Raw genomic sequence first — 22,948 nt, forward strand, 5'->3', positions numbered from 1 at the left:
ATAAACAGAAAAAGAGCATTAGTAGTGTTTTGTGTTGCTGAGATATTGACATATGCAATAATTATGCAAGACTATAATAACAAAGTCTTGTGAAGTAAAGTCTTTTGGCATTTTTTTCCTTCGATCATTCTGCAACATGTCATTTAGATCCTTTGTTTCTATGAGGAATTCATCGTCAGTATTTGATTTCCTACTTCGGTAGAAACGTTCTCTCTTGAATAGATATCAAAACAATTGTTCAGGATATTAGAAACCATTTTAATCTGTGCTACGATCATTTGAATATTCTCTTTCTACAGTTTTTATTTTCTAAGAAAACAAATGGCATAAATACACCTAAAGGGATAGTTCACCAACAAATGAAAATTCTGTCATTCCAAACCCGTAAGACTTTCGATCTGAGAGATTTCTGTCCCTCCATTGACAGCTATGCAACTGCCACTTTTATGCTTCAAGAAGTTCATAAAGAGATTATTAAACTAATCATATGAAAAGAAAGGTTTAATCCAAATTTTCTGAAGAGAAACGATCGCTTTATATGCTGAACAGATTGAATTTAGGCTTTTATTCACATATAAACATTCATCTACTCACACATCAGTTGTGGTAAATGGAAGCTCAAGCATGTTCACTTGACGTGTGAGAACCAATGAGGTTCATTCTCGGGTTACGCAGCACGTTTGAGCTTCAGCTAGAACCAATGAGGTTCATTCTGGTGTTACGCAGCACGTTTGAGCTTCAGCAAGAACCAATGAGGTTCATTCTGGTGTTACGCAGCACGTTTGAGCTTCAGCTAGAACCAATGAGGTTCATTCTGGTGTTACGCAGCACGTTTGAGCTTCTGCAAGAACCAATGAGGTTCATTCTGGTGTTACGCAGCACGTTTGAGCTTCAGCAAGAACCAATGAGGTTCATTCTGGTGTTACGCAGCACGTTTGAGCTTCTGCAAGAACCAATGAGGTTCATTCTGGTGTTACGCAGCACGTTTGAGCTTCTGCAAGAACCAATGAGGTTCATTCTGGTGTTACGCAGCACGTTTGAGCTTCTGCAAGAACCAATGAGGTAGCCTGGATGCCAGCCGAACTTAGCCCCGCCCACAACATTTTTACTCGGGCAGTTCGGTCTGGAATTGATCGGTAGAGAAGTAATTATGCCCGAACAGAAACTGTTCGGACCAATGAAATTGTCAGGGCGGGCTTTAGACGATGATGGACAGATGATAAACAGTAACGTAATCATCCACGTCATCAAAAGCCGCTTGGGTTGAATTTGTTCTAATCCTAAACGGAGAACTTGTTCGTATATGCATTCACCTTTACTATTTCTCTCAGAAATGATCGTGTTGGTAAGTACTCTGTGTATCCTTAAATTCTTTTTTTACAACACCGGCAAAGATCGTTTACACTAATCTTGTTCTTCTGACGTAAGGCTACTTATTCCAGCGTGCGTGCAGACAGGGTTGCCAAGTTTTTACAACAAAACCCGCCCAATTGCTAACGTTCCTCAAAACTAGCCAAAAACAAGCCCAATAACTTTCCAGGGGGGGGTTCTCCGGGGGAAAAAATGCATTTGGGGGGTAAAATATGTGTTATTTTGGCAGGGCTGGCAGCTAAAAATCGCATTCCTGGGTTTGTATATCACATAATTGGGGTCGCTTCAACCCGCGGACATGGCAACACAGTGCAGTTGAGTTCTGTTGACATTTGATAACTAACATTATGCGTCGCTCCGTTGCTCTGATTGGTTGTAGGTCTATCCAATTGAGGTCTTTCCTGGTTCGGTTGAAACACGCCCCATAATCACAGCCCAACGGAGCAGTATCAGACTCATATTCTGACTATAATTGAGTATGACGACGTCAGGCTACCAATGAGGTTCATTCTGGTGTTACGCGGCACATTTGAGCTTCAGCAAGAACCAATGAGGTTCATTCTCATGTTTCGATTCGATTCATATGGATTAGTTGTACGATGTCTTCGTGAACTTTTTGAAGTGGTAGTCGATCGTTGGTATTTGCATTTTTTGGGTGAACTATCCCTTTAATTGTTATGTTTTATTATTTAACTGCCACATTGGTGGATAGAAGCATCAATCAATTTCTCTTTTGAAAAAAAAAGGTCTAAACTTTCGGGTAGTGCTAAGAAACAAAATCCATACAAAATCCATTGTTCATTCAAACCCTTAAAAAAAATAAAATTCTTCATTTATTTGAAAACGTATAAATTCATCTAGAATTGTGTAGTAAATAAACAAGGACGGTACACAAAACTGTACCAACTAGTTAAACAAAACTTGGGTTAACTGAAGTAGCAGCTGTAAAGAGTTCTCAGAATAACTTAAGAGCAAGCAGCTCGTTTAAATGAAACTTTTGATAAAATATTTTTGGAGCTTTCACTCTGACATCCATCTGACTGACAAAGGTAGCCCTCTTCTGGTGAAATCAGGAATCTATCTTTTTTTTTTTTTAAACTTCACCACTAAGAATATAACAGTAACATTCCCAAACTCTAAACTACAGAATATAACAGTAACATTCCCAAACTCTAAACTACAAAGAGCTGTTTTTGCAGAATCCATTTTATTCTTCAAATAATTAATCAGATGTGTCATTCCTAAATAACGGCTTTAGATCATTGTTTGAGAAAATTGTAGATATTAACTGTCCCAAATATGGAGAAATAATTTACATTCAGTGGAAAAGAATTTATACATCTAACATTTTTACATCTAATGTCTTATCCAACCAAAGTCAAATGGCCAAAATATGTTAAGTGATCTGAATCTGATATATAATGAATAATAAACAAATCAGAAGTTTCACATTTATGAAAATACGTTTCCATGATCTGTTTCTGTAATTTAGCTTGTAATAAGAAGTGTAGAGGTAAAATATGACATACAGAATATTTCCAAACAGGTCAAGACTTTGTATGTTAGTGAGAAAAATATGTATAGAAACGCAAGGGAACTGTTTCACTGAAATATGACTTGACTACTGCAAACAGCATTATATCAAAAATAATGTTGTAAACATTAAAAATCTAGGTCCATCTAATTCACATTGAAGAAGTTTTCATTGAAGAAACATTGCTGCTCACAGCTCATTTAGTCCATCCTAGAGTTTCTGTACTACAACTTGGAATTTACCTATAAAAAACAGAAAAATTATTTAGAAAGGCAGCGAAGACAGTTGCAGTCTCAATAAAAGTGTCAAATCACACTTTATCAGTGTATACGCTTGTCATTAAAGAACCATCCAAATAGCCCCTAACATTGAACACCATGTAGCCACATTTTTTTTGTTATTTAGTTACTAAGAGTTAAAAGGGTGAGAAATATATAAGGTTGATTATAAGGTTACTTACATGATGGCATTAAAGAAACCTCTGCGGTCACTACACTTTCCAAGCCCAGGTTAGAGAGAGCGCCCCGAATCATCCCACAGGAAAAGGCCAAGTACTGCAAGACACATTATGTAGATCTATTAATATTTCTTATCGTTTTAAAAAAATAATATAGACAAAATAAAATAAATGTCAGAATATGACAATAGGAAAGGGCATAAATAGCATTCTCACTTTTGGGGCCTCCTCAAGGTATTGCTTTCCACTGGAAAACTGAGTAAGTAGTGCAAATTTATTATCCTGTAAGACATATGTGCCCTAGAACAAAGCCAAAGAAAAAATAAATTACAAAAGGCTAAATGCGTTGCCACATATTGAAGTGCCCCTATTATGTTTTTTCAAATTCTGTGTGTGAATATAAACATTCTGCAAAGTTGTAAAGTCGAAAGTACACAATAAAGTTATTGTCTCCCAAAAGAAAGAATTGACTCCGAACTGCCTATACGAGTCATTTGTAATTCGAATCCCACTGCGATACGGTTTTATGACATTTGCATAATGCCCGCTTATGTTGTGCATTGTCCGCCCGCTAACAACATGACCCGCCCTCAAAAGCCATTTTACTGACGACTGCTTCTCAAATCTCGGAGTTCAACGAGGGATTCGCAAAAACTCTTGCTCTTGAAATATGAGTCAGTACCAAGTTTATTTGGACCAGCTTGCTCCTCAGAATCCCAACCTGTAAGTGTTCAAAATATGTAGTTTTGTGTTTTATATTGTGTACGTTTCCGGCTAACTCACGTTATTACGGTCTTACTGAAATAGTTCTGCAAAGCAGCTGTGTTCCACTATTACCTAAAACGGTGTCTATTAATGCAGATTGTCTGTCGTTCTTACTACTTTGAGTAGAGATAAAGGATGGAGCAAGATTTGTTTTGCAAACTTTAATGTTACATCAGTCATTCACTTTAGTGATCACGTAACGATTGTTATTGATACAGTTCCCGCACGTGCACCACAATAAATGAGAAGTATCCAAAACAAAATCAGGAGCCTTTAAAATAGCATTTTGTCTCCTACAATAGGTTTACATCCTTTCAAGGTCAAGAAACACTTTAATTTTCTTATAATATACATTGCAGAATTACCTCTTTTGTCAGAAGCAGTTAGATAAAGAGTTGAGTCTCTATTAAGCCCTCCTTTCTGAGAGCTTCCACTGCTCTGATTGGTCAGATGACCCAGTATGTTGTGATTGGTCTATTGCTTACAGTGCATGTCGGAAACGAAACGTCCATTACCATATCTGAATTTCAGCTCTGGATCTTCCTTAGGACTTGAATACACAGTGATATCAACAGTAACAATAGCGTTGGTTTTACCATATCAATTCAAGCCTGAATCCTAATCCTTTAGAGATGCATGCAAAGTGGATTTGCGTTCGCAGCGCATAAAACAGTGTTTTCTCAACACAAACTAGGGGTGTAACGGGACACAAAACTGACGGTTCGGTACGTACCTCAGTTTTGAAGTCACAGTTAAGTACAGGTTCGGTACAGCAGGGGACAGAAAACTAAATATAAAATAGCTTTTTTTTTATTTGTTTTAAACAGTGGTTTACTGAACAAATTGTGTCAGTCCTTAAATTAATTAAATTATAACTAAAAGTTATATATTATAACTTAAAGATAATGCTGTAACCTATATAGGGAGCCCTTACTTGCACATTAATATAATAATAAAGGTTAACAACAGAGCCCAAACTAATAGCCTAAATTATCAACATATTGTATGCAAACATGTAAACTTCACATAAGGCAGTTTTTGCATTAACTAATTATACAATTATGTTTTTACTCCAATTCGGAATGAAATATAGTCACTTATATCCTACACAGTGGCTGTCTTTTTCATGACAGATTTATTTAAACCTTCAGTACATTAAATAATCAAGACTATCACTAACAGGTTAAGTAGAATGCAGTTTATAGGCTTATAGTGCATATATTTAGAGAAATAATTAATTTCTCTAGTGAACTAACCAGCTGTGGACACTGGATGACTTGCCTGAGGTAAATAATGCTATGTGACATTGTTTACAGCTGTTTTATTGACGCCTTTCAACCGTTGAAACACGACATATGATACATTTCAGTAAGTTGCAATGTATCCTCAGCATACTTTCAGATGTTGATTTATGTTTATTCTTTGACTAGGAAGAGATGACCACATTAACTCTTGCGCCTCCAGTTTCTCTTGAAGCCAATATGGAAGTGACTTAAACTGCAATTCAAAGACTGGCTCCAGAAGGGAGCAGAATCTCATTGAGCCTCATGTTAAAATGCCCAACTGTACAGCAGAAAAACACATGTTTACAGCCTTGTACAAATTGTGGTTTTGGTCTATACGGCTAATTTTGCCCTTCATGACAACTGTGAGGGGGGTGAATTTTTTTTATAACTCATTTGTTTACATCATATAAAGCCTTAAAGTTCTGCATAATTAAGGGCGTGGCCACTTTGAGTGACAGGTGGATAGCCGTTTGTCTGCTGTCTGTTAGTCATCGCGTCACCTCAGCTCCAGTCACGTCCCGCCTCTTTGCCTAATTGTCAGTTATCCGGGAGTGATGTGTGATGACGCGCTACCAAGATGCCAATGGCCGACTTTGAGGCTTCGAAACTGCTCTTCCGAACCTTATGGGTGACGTCACGGACACTAGGTCCATATTCATTTACTGTCTATGCATGGGCGTCAGAAGGGAAATAAATTTGGGTGGGTCCAAAAATTTTTACTGGAGTAGATGCCATTTACATTAAGTGCAAATAGTTGTGACAGACAAAATTACGGAAGACACCAAATTACTTAAGGTGGCGATAGTGTAGGGGTAAGGCACATGGTAGTAAGTTTTGATGCAAATCAATCTGAGGTTCGAATCTGCCTTTTGCCGAACTCGCTCTCCTCCCTTTTCCCATCACATATCAGATCGGAAAGGCATTTATTTTCAATAAAAAAGTGGAAATAAAGCATCTAACGTGTGTTTAATAATAAAGTGTGTTTATCGGTTAGGGGTATGTGAACAGATGCACTGAATTTGAGATGGTAAAATGTGAGATGGTGAGAAGGTCCAATATCATTGGTCTCAAAAAGATACAAATGTCATACAAATACAAATGTCAAGTCACATTAAATAATTTATTGTTTGAATTTCAATATAAAATGAACAGAATACTTAATATGTTCATGTGGGAACTTGGATTGAAATATATTCTGCGCGTAAAACAAGCCTACTGTTAAAGATTGCATTCGGTACCGTTTGGTACACACGTGCACCGTCTACGGTACAAATGTACATGTGCATACGTGTACCATTACACCCCTAACACAAACTAAACTCTTCCAAGCCTCAGCTAAAACTCTAGTGTTTGAGGGCGGGTAAAGTAGATGTTGTTTGCAGGCAGCCAACGAGGAACATAGGCTAGAATTATGCAAATCTGTTAGAAACCTACATAGGTTCATGCAGGAAGACTGGAATTAGTCTGACAACTCGGCTCAGAATTGGTTCTTTCTTTCGAGAGACAATGGCTCCATTTATCGTGGACTTTGATCTTTGAAACTTTGCAGACCTTTTACATTCACGAACAGCTCTATTACACACTACATGAAAGGTAATATCATAATAGGGGCACTTTAAATGCATTATTGAACTTTCAGACCTGATGGTTAGTCCTCAAGTTGTCGATTTGTTTTTTGAAGACGGTGGTCCAGAAGTCTTTACAGACGAACTTCATTATGTCCAAGTCATCTTTGAAACTGGGGCAGTCTTTTGTAAACCTTTTCAAAAAACATACGCAAAATCATGCCATCATTAGGTTTATAACCTCTGGATTCCAAATAATAATACAATGTAGTACATGTAAAAACATTTATAGGTTAGGTTCAAGGGTAGGTCCAGGCTTAGTACCTATTTATTAACCAATTATTTAAAATTACTATAAGTACATAGTATGCACAAGGGAAATAGGACTGTAAAATAAAGTGCTACCACAAGGTGTATAACATTGTAACCCTGTACATCAGAATACCTTTCAATCAGTCCTTGTCCAACTCTGAAGCCCATTGCCTCTAGAGTAGATACACACGTCACTCTCTCCTTAAAGCAAATCAGAGCATGACACAAATACAAAATACAAATGCTAGAACATATAATTAAAGCAAAGGGGAATATATATGTGTAGTCTGTGCGTTTTGTAGACTGGACTGTAAGATGATACCTTATCAATGTCCTCCCGGGTCGCCTGCTCCTTGTACACGTGAGCAACAATCTCCATGTGGAGGAATTCAAACAGAGCGTCATCTGCCATATCTGAAAGAGAACATCCATGGAAAGTTTCTCAAACATCTGGAAACACTCCTACAGAAAGATGGCCATTTCTGGGTTTTACCCATTCAGGCCCACGGGCAAAACGAAGTTGCTCTACCACTCTTTTTTCTACCCGGGAATATTTTTCAAATGACTAGAGATATAGCTGCTTTTAAAAACAGCTGGAATAGAAGTATACAATCTGACAAAGAGTTTATGACAACTTGCTGGATAATGTGTCACGTGTTGATGTTTAATTCAAACTGGGGGCCGAAAGGGACTGTGGACCGTTGGCTGAACGTCTGATAAATCTGGCACACTTATCTGGAAACACTTCAGGGGTTTCGAAGTAGCCATCTGATTGGTTGAATTCTACAGGATGTCCGGGTGACATGTGTGTCGCGGTCTTTAATGGTCCGTCTGGAAACAAATGCCATGACGGCAAACCCCCTCGTGGAAGAAGAACGCTGTCGTGTTTACAACTGTGACACTGAGCGCGTACCAGGATCAACTAAATGCTGGATTTTCAAAAGTATGTGAAGTTCGTGGCTCCATTGTTGCAGTAAACTTGCACAATGTTCTTGAATGAATAATTTATTAGATACACGTAAGTCTGTTAGATACACGTAGATACATGTAAGGCCCTATCCCAAATGGCATATCAACTGCAAAGGGGGCACTCGTGAGCACCCTACAGTCTCATGGACTTAACAGACACGGCAGCTATTGTAAGTCCACAAGACCGAGTGCATATGAAGTGTGTCATTTGGGATAGGCCCATTGTAGGTACATCGACTTTACATTTTCATGTCCCTAAGAATGACGCAGAACAAAACCAATTGTGATTGGTTGCGTTACATGTCAGTCAAACGTCCTCTTGGGCGGTCCTCGACCAATGAAAGCTGCGATAGAGTCCAGACATTCTGCTGTCAGTCTGAAGGTCTGGCTACGCGAGACTAGTGCTAGGGGGTCTGTGGGCAAGTTTAGAGAAAAGCTAAATGGAAAACTAAATAAATAATAACATTTTGATTAAACTAAATGAATAAATACATTAAATAAACAAATAATACATATACTGTAAAAGGACAGTACTATAGTGAGTAGGAAAAACTACTATAAAAATATGTTTTACATATTTAATTATATTCATTTTTAACAGAATAAACTGAACATTTAAACATTAAAAAAATATACCCCTGGTTTCACAGACGAGGCTCAAGCCTAGTCCCAGACTGAAATGCATGTTTGAGCTGTTTTAACTGAAAGCAACTTGACATATCTTAAAATATATCAGTGCCATTGCTTTGTGTCAGGACTAATGATGCACACCAGTAATGTTTTTTAAGGCGTGTTTATAAAACATACTTAAATAATTGAACTAATCCTGGTTTAATCTAAGCCCTGTCTGTGAAACCTGGCTTTATAGCTGCCTTTTAACTTTAGGATGGGGGTCTGTCGCATAAGGATAATCATATTTGGGGGACCGTGGCATCTAAAAGATTGAAAGCCCTGCCGAATCACTAATACTTTGCGTATTAGTTTTCTCCTATGAATAAAGTTTTAGCTGTGTATACATATACGTTAGGTTATATATATTAGACCTTTACAGAAGCTTTCTTCGGTGTAAGTTAAGTTATGTGTTGTTTATGTAAATTAATTAAATGATTAACTTATTTCGATACCGACGACTGCAAACTTGCTTCTAAAACTGTTCTAGCAATTGGTACTTTACATTTATAATATTTATTTGTTACGTAAAGCTACAAATCCTAAACATGCCTATAAATGTACATAATCTGTATTATGACTGAAGTGAAGTCAGCTGCTCAAGACAACTCAGCTAATGTTACTGCACCTCCAGCGATAACCAGCTCAACTTGTTGACATTAAATATATGGCATTACCATAAACACAGGTTTTAAATTACTTACTCATTGTATGTATATTCAGTCATGAAAGAAAAATACATTTATGAAAATCCCCACAGATACACAAAATCCTTCCGTCTTCAGTTCTTCAGTGTAGTATCGCTGATATTTAAGACTAACACTGCCACCTGCTGTTATGGAGAACAACGACCCGATATCAGCGCTCACTCAAAACAAGTTCGCTTATTAATATCTCACAATATTACTGTTTCAATGTACTTTTCATTAAATAAATGACGCCTTGGTAAGCATGAGAGACTTCTTTCACGGTAACTTTTGAACAGTAATGTGTGTGTGCTATATAATGTGTATTATATAGACTACACATCTTTTTACAGTCTATGACACTGCATGTGTGTGTCTGTATTGAAAGCAGATTGAAAGAGTCAGTAAATTGTGCAAATTATGATTAAAAAGGTTACTTTGCATTGATAAAATATACCGTTATTAAATAAATAAGTTAAATGATTAAAAAATAATTATAACTAATATAATTTATTAGTTATACGTTTGTTTTAGTTTTTTTACACGTTATTATTAGGTTGCTTTACAAATGAATGACAAAATATCAGCTGTCTTTTGTTTTTAAGTCAATTTCAAAAACAATGTCAAATAAGTTTGGTTAAATTGCTCTAATGTAGTACAATTCATTTGTTTTTACGAATTCCACTCTAGTATTGTTTTAGCCAGACACTGACTTTATCTATGTACACTAGTGAGAACGTTCTGATTGCTGGAATCAGTGCCATTACAACTAATATGAAAAATATTATGACACGTTTCAGTGAAATATTACTTTATAATAAGAGGCAAGCAGTTATTGAAATTAACAGACTTATAAGTTCATACTAAACCACATATGAGTTGACATTAGACACAACGCACACTCTTTTGTTAAAATGTCTTAAAATGTGTCCCAAACATAATTGGAAGAAATTCATACTTTTACACATCTTTAAGCTTACCAATGACCTTTTTTTTCTCTCAGCTAATCCAAGATGATTACAGACATTAAGCTACCTTGGTCCGAACTGCGATTTCGAAACAGTCACCGTTGAGTTACTTACCATCTAAGATTCACATCGGGTGTTAGTCCGCAAACAAACCAAAGTAAATAAATAATAGCGATAAGTCTATTGTTCTATTTCTCCAAAGTGTTACTGATTAAAACATCAGAGCACTGAATACTTTCCTATGAAACTGAAAAAAACAATGCACATGTTGATGTTTCAGATATTGCATCAGACAAGCAACATCCTGAAACATCTACAGGACAAAAAACTTGTGGTGCTGTTCCTACCGAATGCATGACGTCCCACTAAAATCACTCAATCGTGCTTACACAATCCATTCTGCACAACAGCGTTCTTGGTTGAGGATGAGATTTCTAAAGAAGGTGGGCTAGAAGTGCTTTCTTTGCATCCCTCCGTGGTTTGAGAAGTCTCAGTGTCACTGCTCGATTCAGAAGGTGACCTTTTGTGGACTTCCACGAGAGAGACCTTCCAAGGGGTAGCTGTTGGTTCGATTTTGGGCATGAGGAACATGGGACATGGCTCAAGAGTCTGCGTTTGAACTTCATGCATGTTCGGACTAACTGAAGAGTCCGTCCCTGGGGATTCGAGCTTGGGTTGGTGGTTCCTGGTGAAAATGGAGAGCTGCTCCAGGACCTGGATCTGGCGATCCATCATTCCCAGCATGCTGCAGTGGAAGGCTCTCTGCTCGGCCAGCTGTTCTCCAAGCCGGTGGTTCAGGATGGTAAGCTGCTGGAGGATGAGGCTGCTGGTCTCCTCAGAAGTTCCTGCTGGGATAAAACAAGAAGAACTGTGACTCGTGAGGTCTTTTGGGGTGTGTTCACACTTGTCATGTTTAGTTAGATTAAAACGAACCCTGGTGTGATTGCTCTGTTAGTGCGGTTCATTTGAATAACTGCCATCCGAACCCTGGTGCGCACAAAACAAGCGGGCTTAGACCGCTGAAAAAATGGGTCTCGGTTCGCTTCCAAGCGAACTCTGGTGTGATTCGACTGAAATATGAACGCAACACTGACCAAGGACATCTAAACGAACCAAAAAAAGGGACATGACGTCACAGAATGCTCAAGCATACCTGCTTTTTCTAATTATAGTCGTGATGTTGCCATCACAGTTCGGTACAGGCATCAGAACCGCGTCTCCTCATGGCAGATCTTCATTTGTGTGTGTGAGGGAGAGATTCCTGCCACTGTTTTGACTCCTTAACACAACTGATATGCTCTTCACGAGTTCTCAGCTGGTCCAAATACCATCATATGTAGGGAACGCTCATACATCAAGCGCATTTAGCCCAGCACACATCATTGTTTTGAATGTTCAGTAAGCCCCGTCATTAAAAATACACTTAATAAAAGCCAACCAATCAGGTTGTGAACATATCCCTTTGCCTTTGGGTTCGGTTTTGTGAAAGCCAATGTGAAAGCTAAGCGGACCAGGCCTACATTTTTTTTTTGGTCCGGACTAGGGGTGACCCCGATTAGTCGAAGATTCGATGCATCGATATGCGGAGCCTGATTCGACCACCGATCTCACAGTCGAATCTTCGATCGGAATCTTTTGTACGGTTATATTAAGTTATATACAGCCTTTAATTATGATAATACTGTAAAAAAAAAACGTGAAAGAAAGAAGCGTTCAATAAATATTTTTAACGTGTGTGTGTGCGTGTGTGTGTTTGTGTGTGATAAATCCAACCACCCCTGTGACAGATTTAAGTTTCACTTTCCCTGATCCGTGACAGAGGAGGCGCATCTTGGCGGCAGAGAATACTTAACAATGTCTGGAATAAGAAACTCTAAAGTGTAGATGCACTTTGAAATGGTAAAAGATTATCCAAAAAAAGTAAAATGCAAGTTGTGCCAACAGCTCATGTCCTACCACTCATCAACAACAAACATGGCTTTCCACTTAAAACGGGCAAGTTTAAGAGCGCACTGCTGCCGGCCAACGTTAACAAGTTGGTTTTCCCCGCACACAATTCGAAAAGACTCAAACGCACACAAGCAGAGTGAAAGACTGGATTTTTTTAGATAGAGTAGGGTACAATTGTTTCCAAACATTTCAGCCGTTTCTAATTTTAATTTGCTGTGAACATGTTTAGCTAGAAAACTGCCAGTTTAGCGTTTATTGTTGTTTCGGCAGTTAAAAAGAGAAATTTCACAATTCTGTCTAAACATTCGTTGTTTTAATAATTTATTTATTTTTATTTTATTTATTGATTACTCAGGGTTACTTAATTTACCTGTGGCTTATTTTTTTATATATATATATATATATATATATATATATATATATATATATATATATATATATATATATATATATATATATATATATATATATATATATATATATATATATATATATATATATATATATATATATATATATATATATATATATGTTTCCCTGCACTTTGGCATTTTGCACATATTTATTATGCTCCCTGTGACTTGATTCTGACTTTATTTCGTTTTTATTTATTTTTATTATTAGAAATGTATATTCTGTTCTAATTTAATTCTGTAAATTAATGCTTTTTATTGTTTTTCGTTGTCTCGATGTTGCGCTGCACTGAAAGCATGCTGGCACAGCAATTTTGCCGATTTAATTTAATTTTGCAAAATGCAAAAATGCAAATCCTGTCTGCGGTCAGTGTGTTCTATTCCTCTCTAGGCAGGTTTTTTTTTTTTTTTTTATTTATCAAAATGTTCTTTTATATATTTGTGTGATGTTCTGTATTTCGATCGTGGCTTTAAAATGTTATGAGAAAACGTTTTACGAATGTTTATCCACCACATTACCTTTTATTTAAACCTAAATAAGAAAGCCATTGTCAGTTCGTCTGTCAGTTGGCAGGCAGTTTTGGTCGCTTTATTAAAAGTTGTTGCTGTGTGGAGTGTGTAAAATAAAATAAAAATAGTTTTACCCTCCTGCTGACTGTCGTGCCCCTCCCAACCCATTTACACACACATAGATGATTCGACTATCGGTCGACTATAGAAAGATTCGACAATTCTGATTCGAATGTGTAAATCATTAGTCGGGGACACCCCTAGTCCAGACCAAACTAACTAAGGGCGCTTTCATACATACCTTGTTTGGTCCGGATTTTCTGACTTTTCAGTTTGGTCCGAATCAAAATTACAGGTGTGAAACCTCCCCTGTACCACGGTCCAGACCAAACAGACGAAATTTGGTCTGACGAAAAGAGATAGTCTCGATCCGGATCAAACTGAACAAAGGTTTGGTTCGTTTCTAGTGTGAAAGCATTTTCTGTATGGTTCATACTTTCAGACCATTTACAGGAAGTTCCTGTTTATTTTTTATATTATAATGTTATTTTTAAATTTAATCTAGGCTACATTGATTATGAAAAGTGAAAAGATGCGGAAAAAGACAGAAGGTCAGAAATTATTTTGAAAGACATTTTGTATAATTTTGCTTAGAAAGCCTTTCTTTAATGTGAATTTCGTTTTGCATAAATTGTATCTTAATTTTAATCAATGTTTCATCAGATAATTGCCTGAAATTGAATAAATAAGAAGCAAATAGTTTACAGCAGACAATAATCGTGGGAGCGATCACATGCTTTGCACATGAACTGGAGCGCGTCTCAAATAAACCAGGCTACTTGTCTCACAAACATGAGAAATATGTGTATATAAGGCTTGAAATGTCCACTTTTAAACGTAACGAAAAGAAAATAGTCAAGCAATGTGGCAACGATATGCGTCCGTTCATTCATTCTTGTCAAAGACACTGACATCAGACGCACGTCCGTTTACAAACCAATCAATGTCCAGATACAGCCCACATAGATGATGACGAGTGGACGCAAGTGTGTCATGTAAAGTTCTTTAGTGCGCTCACATAATTGCAATGTGAAACCAAACCAAAACTAACCAAATGTATAAAATGTATCAAAACATGAACTTCGGTTCGGACCTTGGTGCGGACTTTCAGGTGTGAAAACGCCCTAAGTGAACCGAACTACAAGTGTGAACACACCCTTAGTTTGTAGTACCACACAGAACTGAATTAATACGTCACCTGGGAAATCGTCATGGCCGCAGTCGGCGGCGTCTCTTGTACTTTCTGTACTGTTGGGAGTGCACAGGGATGGTGGTTCGGTCTTTACTGCATAGAGGTATTCTCCTGACAAGCCCAGGGTCATAACTTCATCTGGTCCTACGGCCCAGCTTGGAGGCTCGGAACCAGCCATGTCACCTGGATTCAGGCTCTCGTCAACATCAGGTTCAAGTTTAGAAGACATGCTCTCAGGGTCACAGTTAGGAATTACACCTTCAGGGATTAGGCCTTCAGGCCAAGGACCTGAAAGAGGAGATAAACAGGACACATTCTCATCTTGTACAGTGATCACAATTAAAAGGGACTTGCATAAACAGACTTGTACACAATTATAAGGAGCAACTCTAGAGTGATGACATTTAAAGAGATACTCCACCCAAAAATGAATACAGGTTTGGAACAACATGAAGGTGAGCAAGTAAATAATGCCAGAATTATCATTGTTGGTTGGAGAATCAAACCTGCATCAAAGTCTGTGTGCAAAAGGGAAGTCTAACTGGATGTCTCCCTTATCTGACCCATCTATTTCGGGTATTGTATTTTCGAGTCTCTACAAATGAGCTGAGTTGAATCAGATTTGTTTGATTAGGAATTGTTATAAAATGTGTAGTTTTGGGGGTGCGTTTACACAACACCAAGTTATAGTTACAGTGCAAGTTATCATCTCCGTGTAAACTACAAAAACGCAAATTTGTGAAAACGGTGACGTCATGCGCATTATGTTTTCAGTCCAAGTGTGCCCCACAAGTCCTAAAAATTGAAGCCAAAACGCTTCGATCGCACCCAGGTGGTTGGTCCCAGTATAGGTCATAAACCCCGCCCCTCTCCATGTAATCGAATGGGACGTGAGACAAACTTAACAATCAAATTCCACGCTGATGTAAGTTCAAGTGTTTACGTTTTTTCAAATAAGTTTGGTTTTATTTAGTTATCTGATGCTATAAAAATGGGGGGTGTGAAGTCATGATGGACAGCTTCTCTGAGTGAAGTAGTCACTGAGGCACCAACTGACTTTTTTCAGGATTTCCAGGAGGAGACTGGAGCTTTGAAGGGATAGTTCACCCAAACATTTAAATTTGATGTTTTTCTGCTTACCCCCAAGGCATCCAAGATGTAGGTGTCTTTGTTTCTTCAGTAGAACACAAATGAAGGTTTTTAACTCCAACTGTTGCCGTCTGTCAGTCGTATAATGCATGTGAATGGGGTCTAATTCTATTAGAGTAAAAAAAAAACATGCACAGACAACTTCAAATTAAACCCTGTGGCTCGTGGCGACACATTGATGTCTTAAGACACGAAACGATTGGTTTCTGCGAGAAACCAAGCAGTATTTATGCTATTATTTCACCTATTATCAGACGAATGTCGTCAGCTCTCCAGACCGCCATAACTTCCTGCGAATAAGGTCAAAATACCGGCGCGGTCATATATAAATACATAGATGCCTCATTAGTGCCTGACGGGATCAGTCGAATGAGGAATCAACTTATACACTCTAAAAAATAAGGCTCGTAATCATAGGGGAACCTTTTTTAGTGCTATATAGTACCAATTTTGGTGCTTCAGTGGTTCTTCAGCGGTTCTTCAGAGGTGCTATATAGCACCTTAGTCAAAGAACCGGTGAAGAACCGGTGAAGAACCTCTGAAGAACCGCTGAAGAACCACTGAAGCACCAAAATTGGTGCTATATAGCACTAAAAAAGGTTCCCCTATGATTACGAGCCAAGAACCATTTTTGGTGCAATATAGAACCTTTTTTTTTTTTAGAGTGTATATTTCTATGATCGCACTGGTATTTTGACCTTACTCACAGGAAGTTATGGCGGTCTGGAGAGCTGATGACATTCGTCTGATATGAGGTGAAATAATAGCATAAATACCATTTGGTTTCTCTCAGAAACCGATCGTTTCGTGTCTTAAGACATAAATGTGTCGTCATGGGTTTAATTTGAAGTTGTCTGTGAATGTTTTTTTACTCTTATAGAATTAGACCCCATTCACATGCATTATATGTCTGACAGACGGCAACGGTTGGAGTTAAAAATCTTAATTTGTGTTCTACTGAAGAAACAAAGACATCTACTTCTTGGATGCCCTGGGGGTAAGTAGAAAAACATAAAATTTTCGGTTTTGGGTGAGCTATCCCTTTAACTTTAATTTCTACATTTCCATAACTGTTTATTTCACACCGACATAATGAGTTGTTCTGTAGTCCCAAGTTCACTAGACTCGTGTCCCGAGTTCACTAGTGCAAAGACTCAGGTCCCAAATCAGTGAAAGATGTCATTGCCACATTGGGACATTTTACTTTTCTACAATGGAAGAGCGTGGCTGAAAAACGAGGTGTGTTCAGGTGCATTGTTGGCGCGTTGCTATTTTGAGGCAACTGAAAATGACTGCGCCATTGACCAACAAACACCTGGTCTAAAGTCAATAGCCCAGTACTTTTTGTGTTATTTAAAGTGTGCGTTAATAATATGCGTCTATAAGCGGGTGCACAACACACATACACTCTGCTTATTACATTTTTAAATATTAAAAATTAAAGGATTCCTCTCTGGAGAAGCATTCTGTCTTTCCGCTCGCAAATTCCGCCATGTAAATAACAAATCCACCATGGTGCAAGCACAACTGGCTTTTAAAGTCCCAGTGAACCGGAAGTTGCAACTTATTTTATTTCAGTGCTATGACGTATTTCCAAGTTACGCAGAATATTAAACAGAGGGCAGGGTTTTACTTCAGCGCTCCTCCTCTCCATCTCTCGCTCATAGCAGACTAACGGTTGGAGGGGAGTGGCCGTCAAACTGCCGTCATCAGAAAGGGAAAGCCATTCCAGACCGGAAGTTACTTTTCAGATTTTGATTAAAGATTATATCAAACTATTTTTTTCTGTGTTAACTTGCTCAGATTAATTGTTCACCCTAAGACCGGTAATGCGTGCTAACAAAGTAAATAAGATCGATTTTATGAGGACATTAAAGGGAATTGGAGATGAGACTCTGATTGGTTTATTGCACGTTACACCCAAAACACACCCATGACTCATCAAGACACTAGGTACAACCCTTTTGGACTGTGTACCTGGTACGCTGACTGTTTTTTCCGTTGTTAAACTAGCAAAAGTGGATTCGGAAACGCCCTAAGTGCACCATCATGCACTTGAAACCACGTACTCAGATCATTAAAATAGATAAAACTATAAAATGAATAACAAAATAAAACAATAAAATGTAACTAACCATATAATTGTCCAAAATTACTATATATGGTTAAGCCTCGCCATTTAAAATTGGGAGCATAAAACGGTTCTCATATATTTGTGTGTGTGTGTGAGGTTGTGTGACAAGCCACCATCCATGAAAACTGTAAACAAACCTGTATAAAGTAAGAAAATATGACTGGGTCGCCACCATTTCCAATGTTAAAATGTAATAGCTTACCCAAAAATGAACATTCTGTCATCATTTATACACCAAAACCCATGTGACTTTCTTTCTTCTGTGAAACTCTTTTTGTGTTCCACATACAGGCTATTTCTCCTACAAAGAAAATAAACTTGGAAATATGCTGATTTGATACCACTGCACCATATTTAAATGAATGAACATGAATGGAATTTGAGAGCTGTGGTGGAAGTGAAGATTATCAGTGAATAACAACTTTCTCCTCACACAAAATCGTATGACTTTAGAAGATTTGCTATCACATTCATTGTAAGGAGAAGAGCAGCATTTAGCATACCATGTTAACATTACATCTAGTGGACATTAAGGGGAGTAAAGGACAGAATTTTCATTTTTGAATGAACTATCCCTTAGCATATAGACAAAAAAACTGCAAGTCATGCAAAAAGGTAATGGGCAGAAGTACTGTCTGTGTGGTCATCCAGGTCTGCGAGTCCAAGAAGGCCATGAGCATCTGTGAGGCTGTCCTCCCTGCCTCCCGGCTTTGGTCTGCGCACCAACATGTGATCCAGCATGTGGAAGTAGCGGAAAGACTCGATGGCAGAGTGGCGTGCAGCTGGACTCCGGTAGCTGGCCAGTTTGATCTTACGGTACTTATGTTTGAGGCTCTTCCAGCGGTTACGGATCTGGGTGACGGTGAAGTGGATGCCCCGCTTTGACAGACTCAAACGGAGGCGTCGGAAGAGGGATTCGTTGCGCTGACGCTTCTTGTCCAGCTCGTGGACCAGACCCATCTGCTCTATGAGGGCCAGCATGGCAAACGTGTCCGGTTCGGTCCACCACTTATTGGGCTTCTTCTCGTTCAGGTTCATGGTCTCCTCCCTGTTTGAGGCCCCTAAACATGCAACCCACTTTGGAAAGAGGGTACATTAAAAGAACTCGTTCAGACTGCAATATTCATATTCATATTTTGCAGCACCATCTTTTCTGATGATGTGTTTACTGGCACGAGGGCGGGACAACCTGTCACTCACATGAGATCGACCACCAAAACCATCCAATCAATTCCACACAAAACAAAACCAAGCCCCGCCCATTATTCTTTTCTTGTTTCGAGAAGTTGTTTCACTCAGATATACATCATTTCATGCTGACTTTAATGTCACTACTTTTTCATATTGTGAGGTCAGAGACCACAATGAAAATCTAGGGTTCAAAAACTAATTAAAACCTGAAAATAAAGAACACATGATAAGAAATATTTCAGATTCTGACCTAAGAGGCCGTTCACACAGAATGCGTTTTTGCATTCCACTGCGCTGCTTTTTTTCTATGTGAATGACTGTGCAAGACAAAAGTGCTTGTGTTTCCATGTTGTGTCTTTTGCGGCATCTCAGGCATTAAAGTGTTCTAAAACTGTGCCACGTTAAATTTAAAAAAGCTAGAAATCTTGTTTTTCTTAATTTTACTGTGTTTTAATACCAGAATGTCCCTACTAGGTCATTTTTTTACACTGACCATGTAGTCTTTTGTAAAAAGAGGAGCATACCAAATACTAAAATCGGCATGACACAGAAATTGCAATCCCCCTTTTTATCTTTTGTGACATATATCTGAGTTAAATTACATCTCAAAAGAGAAATAAAATGTAGCGCGGGACTTGTATCCATTGAAAATTATCTAATGTGAGTGACAAGTTGCTGGAGGGGTGGGATTATTTTTGTCCTGCCCTCATGCCGGTGCACACGTCATCAGAGTTCATCACAAATTTATGTTTTTCTAATAAAAATTACGAGGGCATATGAAAAAAAAAAATGATGTGCACAAATAAATCAATTCTAATAAACTCTGCAATATACCATAAACAAATAAGCATTGTCCATTTTTATTTCATGGTGACTTTTAAGACATTATTAAATTCGAGTAAATATTCAAATTTGTTCATTAAAATTGTTGTTAATCATAACATTTTTAAAGAAAATCATTAATTTTGACTAGTGGTCTCAGATATTTGGACCCCAATGCAAGTCATTCTTGTACGTTATACATTATTAGGTCTATTCATTATTAAATCAAGTGAAATTCAGAATAAACCTCAACATATAAAGCATTCCAATTCTACACAGACCTGTTAAGTTGTAGGCCTCCTGCACATACTGTAATGCAGCAGGGATTCATCGAAAACGCCTCCGCATCGGCCGACACGCGGTAAATTGGCGAAATGACAGGCTGCGTAAAAACATTTAGATGGTATGTTGACTGTTAAATATTTTGAATGATATCAAGACACTGGGAACATCTGTTTACTTCATATTGTGCCTTTTCCCTCTTGGTTTCTCATTGAAATAGAACGAGGGGGTAGAATGGCCATTAGCAGTGAACATGAAATCTGACATAGGCAGAGATTAGCGGTCCGAATGGTGTTTCAAATTAATCAGATACGATAGGTGTACAATTATTATGACTCTTCACTGTGTATTTTCAATTGAACGACATTTAAAAATTACAAATGTCGTTTTTCTAATGTTAATTATTGTCCATAACGTTACTTGTGTTGGTCATCCAGCCAGCGTTGTCACGTGATAAGTGTTACTTTTCACAACGCTGTCTAGGATGGACCAATGACAGTCGTTTGTAAATGTTTTAAAAGGAATTTTGTAAATACTCGTGTATAGGTCATTATGGCGGATTTCTGTTTTGTCTGTCATGTAGGGATCTATGGACTGAATATAACTTAATGATTATTAATTAAGGTGTATAAATGCCCACCGTGAAACAAAACAAACCCTGAGATTTGGATGTGGCTCAATGATCGATTCTGCTTTTGGGCCGTCAAGCGCCCCTGGTGGAAGAAAACGACTTTAGTGGAACACAGTAACCCTTTGCTTTGCTTTGCACTGCGATTTCTGCTGCTCTCGCTTGTGGTTGAATAATATTACATTATGTGATCTCGTTACTGCCTTCTTGTGTATCGGAGGAGTGTTAATATTTTCATAGTGTCGTTTTCACATTTTTAATCGAGGTTCAACATTTATAAAATAAATAAATAAAAATAAAAAAGGCAAATTTTGCAAAACAGTCATTTTCCAATGACAATAAAGTGGGAAATTTACTGAATTGAAACATTAAAGAATTACTAGCCTATACCAACTGTTACTACCATAAGCATAATTTTAATGATTTAATTCATTACTTAAAGGGATAGTTCACCCAAAAATTAAAATTCTGTCTCCATTTACCCTCATGTTCCAAACCAAGACTTTCGTTCATATTTTAAATAAAATCTGAGATATTTCTGTCCCTACATTGACAGCTACGCAACTACCAATTTGACACTTCAAAATGTTCAGAAAGAGATTGTAAAACTAATCAATATTAACTAAGTGTGCCAATACCCCAGTGATAGGACACATGAATCAGTTAAATTAACCAGGGACCAGGGAAATATTCCAAATATGGACACAGGTACGTTTTACCAATTGAAGGCAAAGGAATACGTTGTGAGACGGGGTATCGTTATAAAAATATATTTTATTACAAAAGCATTAAAACTCTCGTGAGACATGTCCAACTGGCCGGCCAGCTGTAACTCAGGAGGTCGTCCCAACCCACCTCGAATTCACACCAAATCAGGCACCACGCGCACACACACTATAAGGAAGTTGTGTCAGCACACACAGCACACAGTGAAAAAACACCACGAATGAAGCAGCTAGCCTCCCCCGTTCCACACCGGCTCCTGGAGGAAAAAGAAACACACATTAACACAAGACCACAAAATAACTTGCGCAAATTACACTGAATAATAAAGAAAACAAAATGAAATTTACAAACACTGAGCACAGGCTCCCTGGTGACACCTACAGCAAGGGCAGGTGGACAGCACCTCATGGTACCAGGGTAACAGGGCAATGCATTTAAGAAAGGAATGCAAAAGAAAATAAATTGATAAACTGAAACTACACTTGTAGACACTCAAATTAAGAGGAATGAACAGCCCCACAGACAGCAAGGCTCGTACGCGGGCAGCCAAAAGCAAACTGTGATCGGCACAGCCTCATACACAGCACGGATACATGAACAACAACGTATAAAAAGGGAACCGTAAGCAAAACAGCAGCGGCGTCACATGTTGCATCTTTAGCGAGCAATAAGGATTAGATATCTTGAAGTTCAATTCCCCTTCTACCTTTAACAAAACAGATAGAATGTTAACCAAATTCACCGACCCCCAAATGTGAGAAAGGGAGGGGCATACTTACGATTTGGGTTGAATAAACACCAGACACAAAGCTGTATGATTACTCACAACACGTACCGTGAATCAGTCTATAGGCCAGCGTTTAACACGTGCTATTGGTGCTATACTGAGAGCAATACACAATAAGTTTAACAGCAAGTGACTTAAAATGAACACAACCTACCTGAGCGAACTCCGCCGTAAACTTGCCACAGTGCAGACGCCACCAATGCCGCTCTAATCTATAAATAGCGCATATTATGATACAGCGCAGCCTTACGCGATTCACATTACACCATCAACAGGATCTCAACATACCTGTACACAAATGGGGACGGGAATAGGAAATACCAGGGGGAGAAGGAATCCAGAATCAGCAGGACCGAAATAAGGATCCTTAAATATTACGGCCGCCTGCACCTCATTGGCTTATTATCCAGACCCAGGCAGGCCATTAAGATAAGGTCACTTATCTTGCCACATTCTACCCCCTATTTTTTTTAAACCGGCGTCCCGACGATAACCCAACGATGCCTAGGTGTGGACTATTCC

The 22,948-nt window shown here is 38.2% G+C and overlaps 2 protein-coding genes across 5 annotated transcripts; both read right to left on the reverse strand.

The window, feature by feature from the left end:
* Positions 1–239: 239 nt before the first annotated feature.
* trappc6bl (trafficking protein particle complex subunit 6B, like) lies at positions 240–9,752 on the reverse strand (the record flags this gene model as incomplete). Of its 3 annotated transcripts, none has more annotated exons than XM_079823206.1 (7): positions 9,633–9,752; positions 7,613–7,704; positions 7,424–7,491; positions 7,055–7,172; positions 3,579–3,662; positions 3,366–3,459; positions 240–3,147 (listed from the first exon to the last, which is right to left on the reverse strand). In XM_079823206.1, the coding sequence occupies exons 1-7, from the start codon at positions 9,634–9,636 to the stop codon at positions 3,116–3,118; spliced, it is 492 nt and encodes a 163-aa protein (XP_079679332.1). In that variant the 5' UTR covers positions 9,637–9,752. The 3 variants fall into 3 exon arrangements, with proteins under 3 accessions (XP_079679332.1, XP_079679333.1, XP_079679334.1); XM_079823207.1 differs by having other exon boundaries at positions 7,424–7,488; positions 9,633–9,733; XM_079823208.1 differs by lacking the exon at positions 240–3,147 and having other exon boundaries at positions 3,358–3,459; positions 7,424–7,488; positions 9,633–9,730.
* A 659-nt stretch (positions 9,753–10,411) lies between these two features.
* Positions 10,412–20,508, reverse strand: LOC307131148 (uncharacterized protein). 2 transcript variants are annotated; one of them, XM_079824636.1, is made up of 4 exons: positions 20,285–20,508; positions 18,623–19,067; positions 14,714–14,995; positions 10,412–11,427 (listed from the first exon to the last, which is right to left on the reverse strand). In XM_079824636.1, the coding sequence occupies exons 2-4, from the start codon at positions 19,026–19,028 to the stop codon at positions 10,958–10,960; spliced, it is 1,158 nt and encodes a 385-aa protein (XP_079680762.1). In that variant the 5' UTR covers positions 19,029–19,067; positions 20,285–20,508; the 3' UTR covers positions 10,412–10,957. The 2 variants fall into 2 exon arrangements, with proteins under 2 accessions (XP_079680762.1, XP_079680761.1); XM_079824635.1 differs by having other exon boundaries at positions 10,412–11,430.
* Between the last annotated feature and the right edge of the window lie 2,440 nt (positions 20,509–22,948).

The sequence above is a fragment of the Gobio gobio genome (assembly GCF_949357685.1).
Source record: "Gobio gobio genome assembly, chromosome: 8".
Taxonomy (NCBI): Eukaryota; Metazoa; Chordata; class Actinopteri; order Cypriniformes; family Gobionidae; genus Gobio; species Gobio gobio.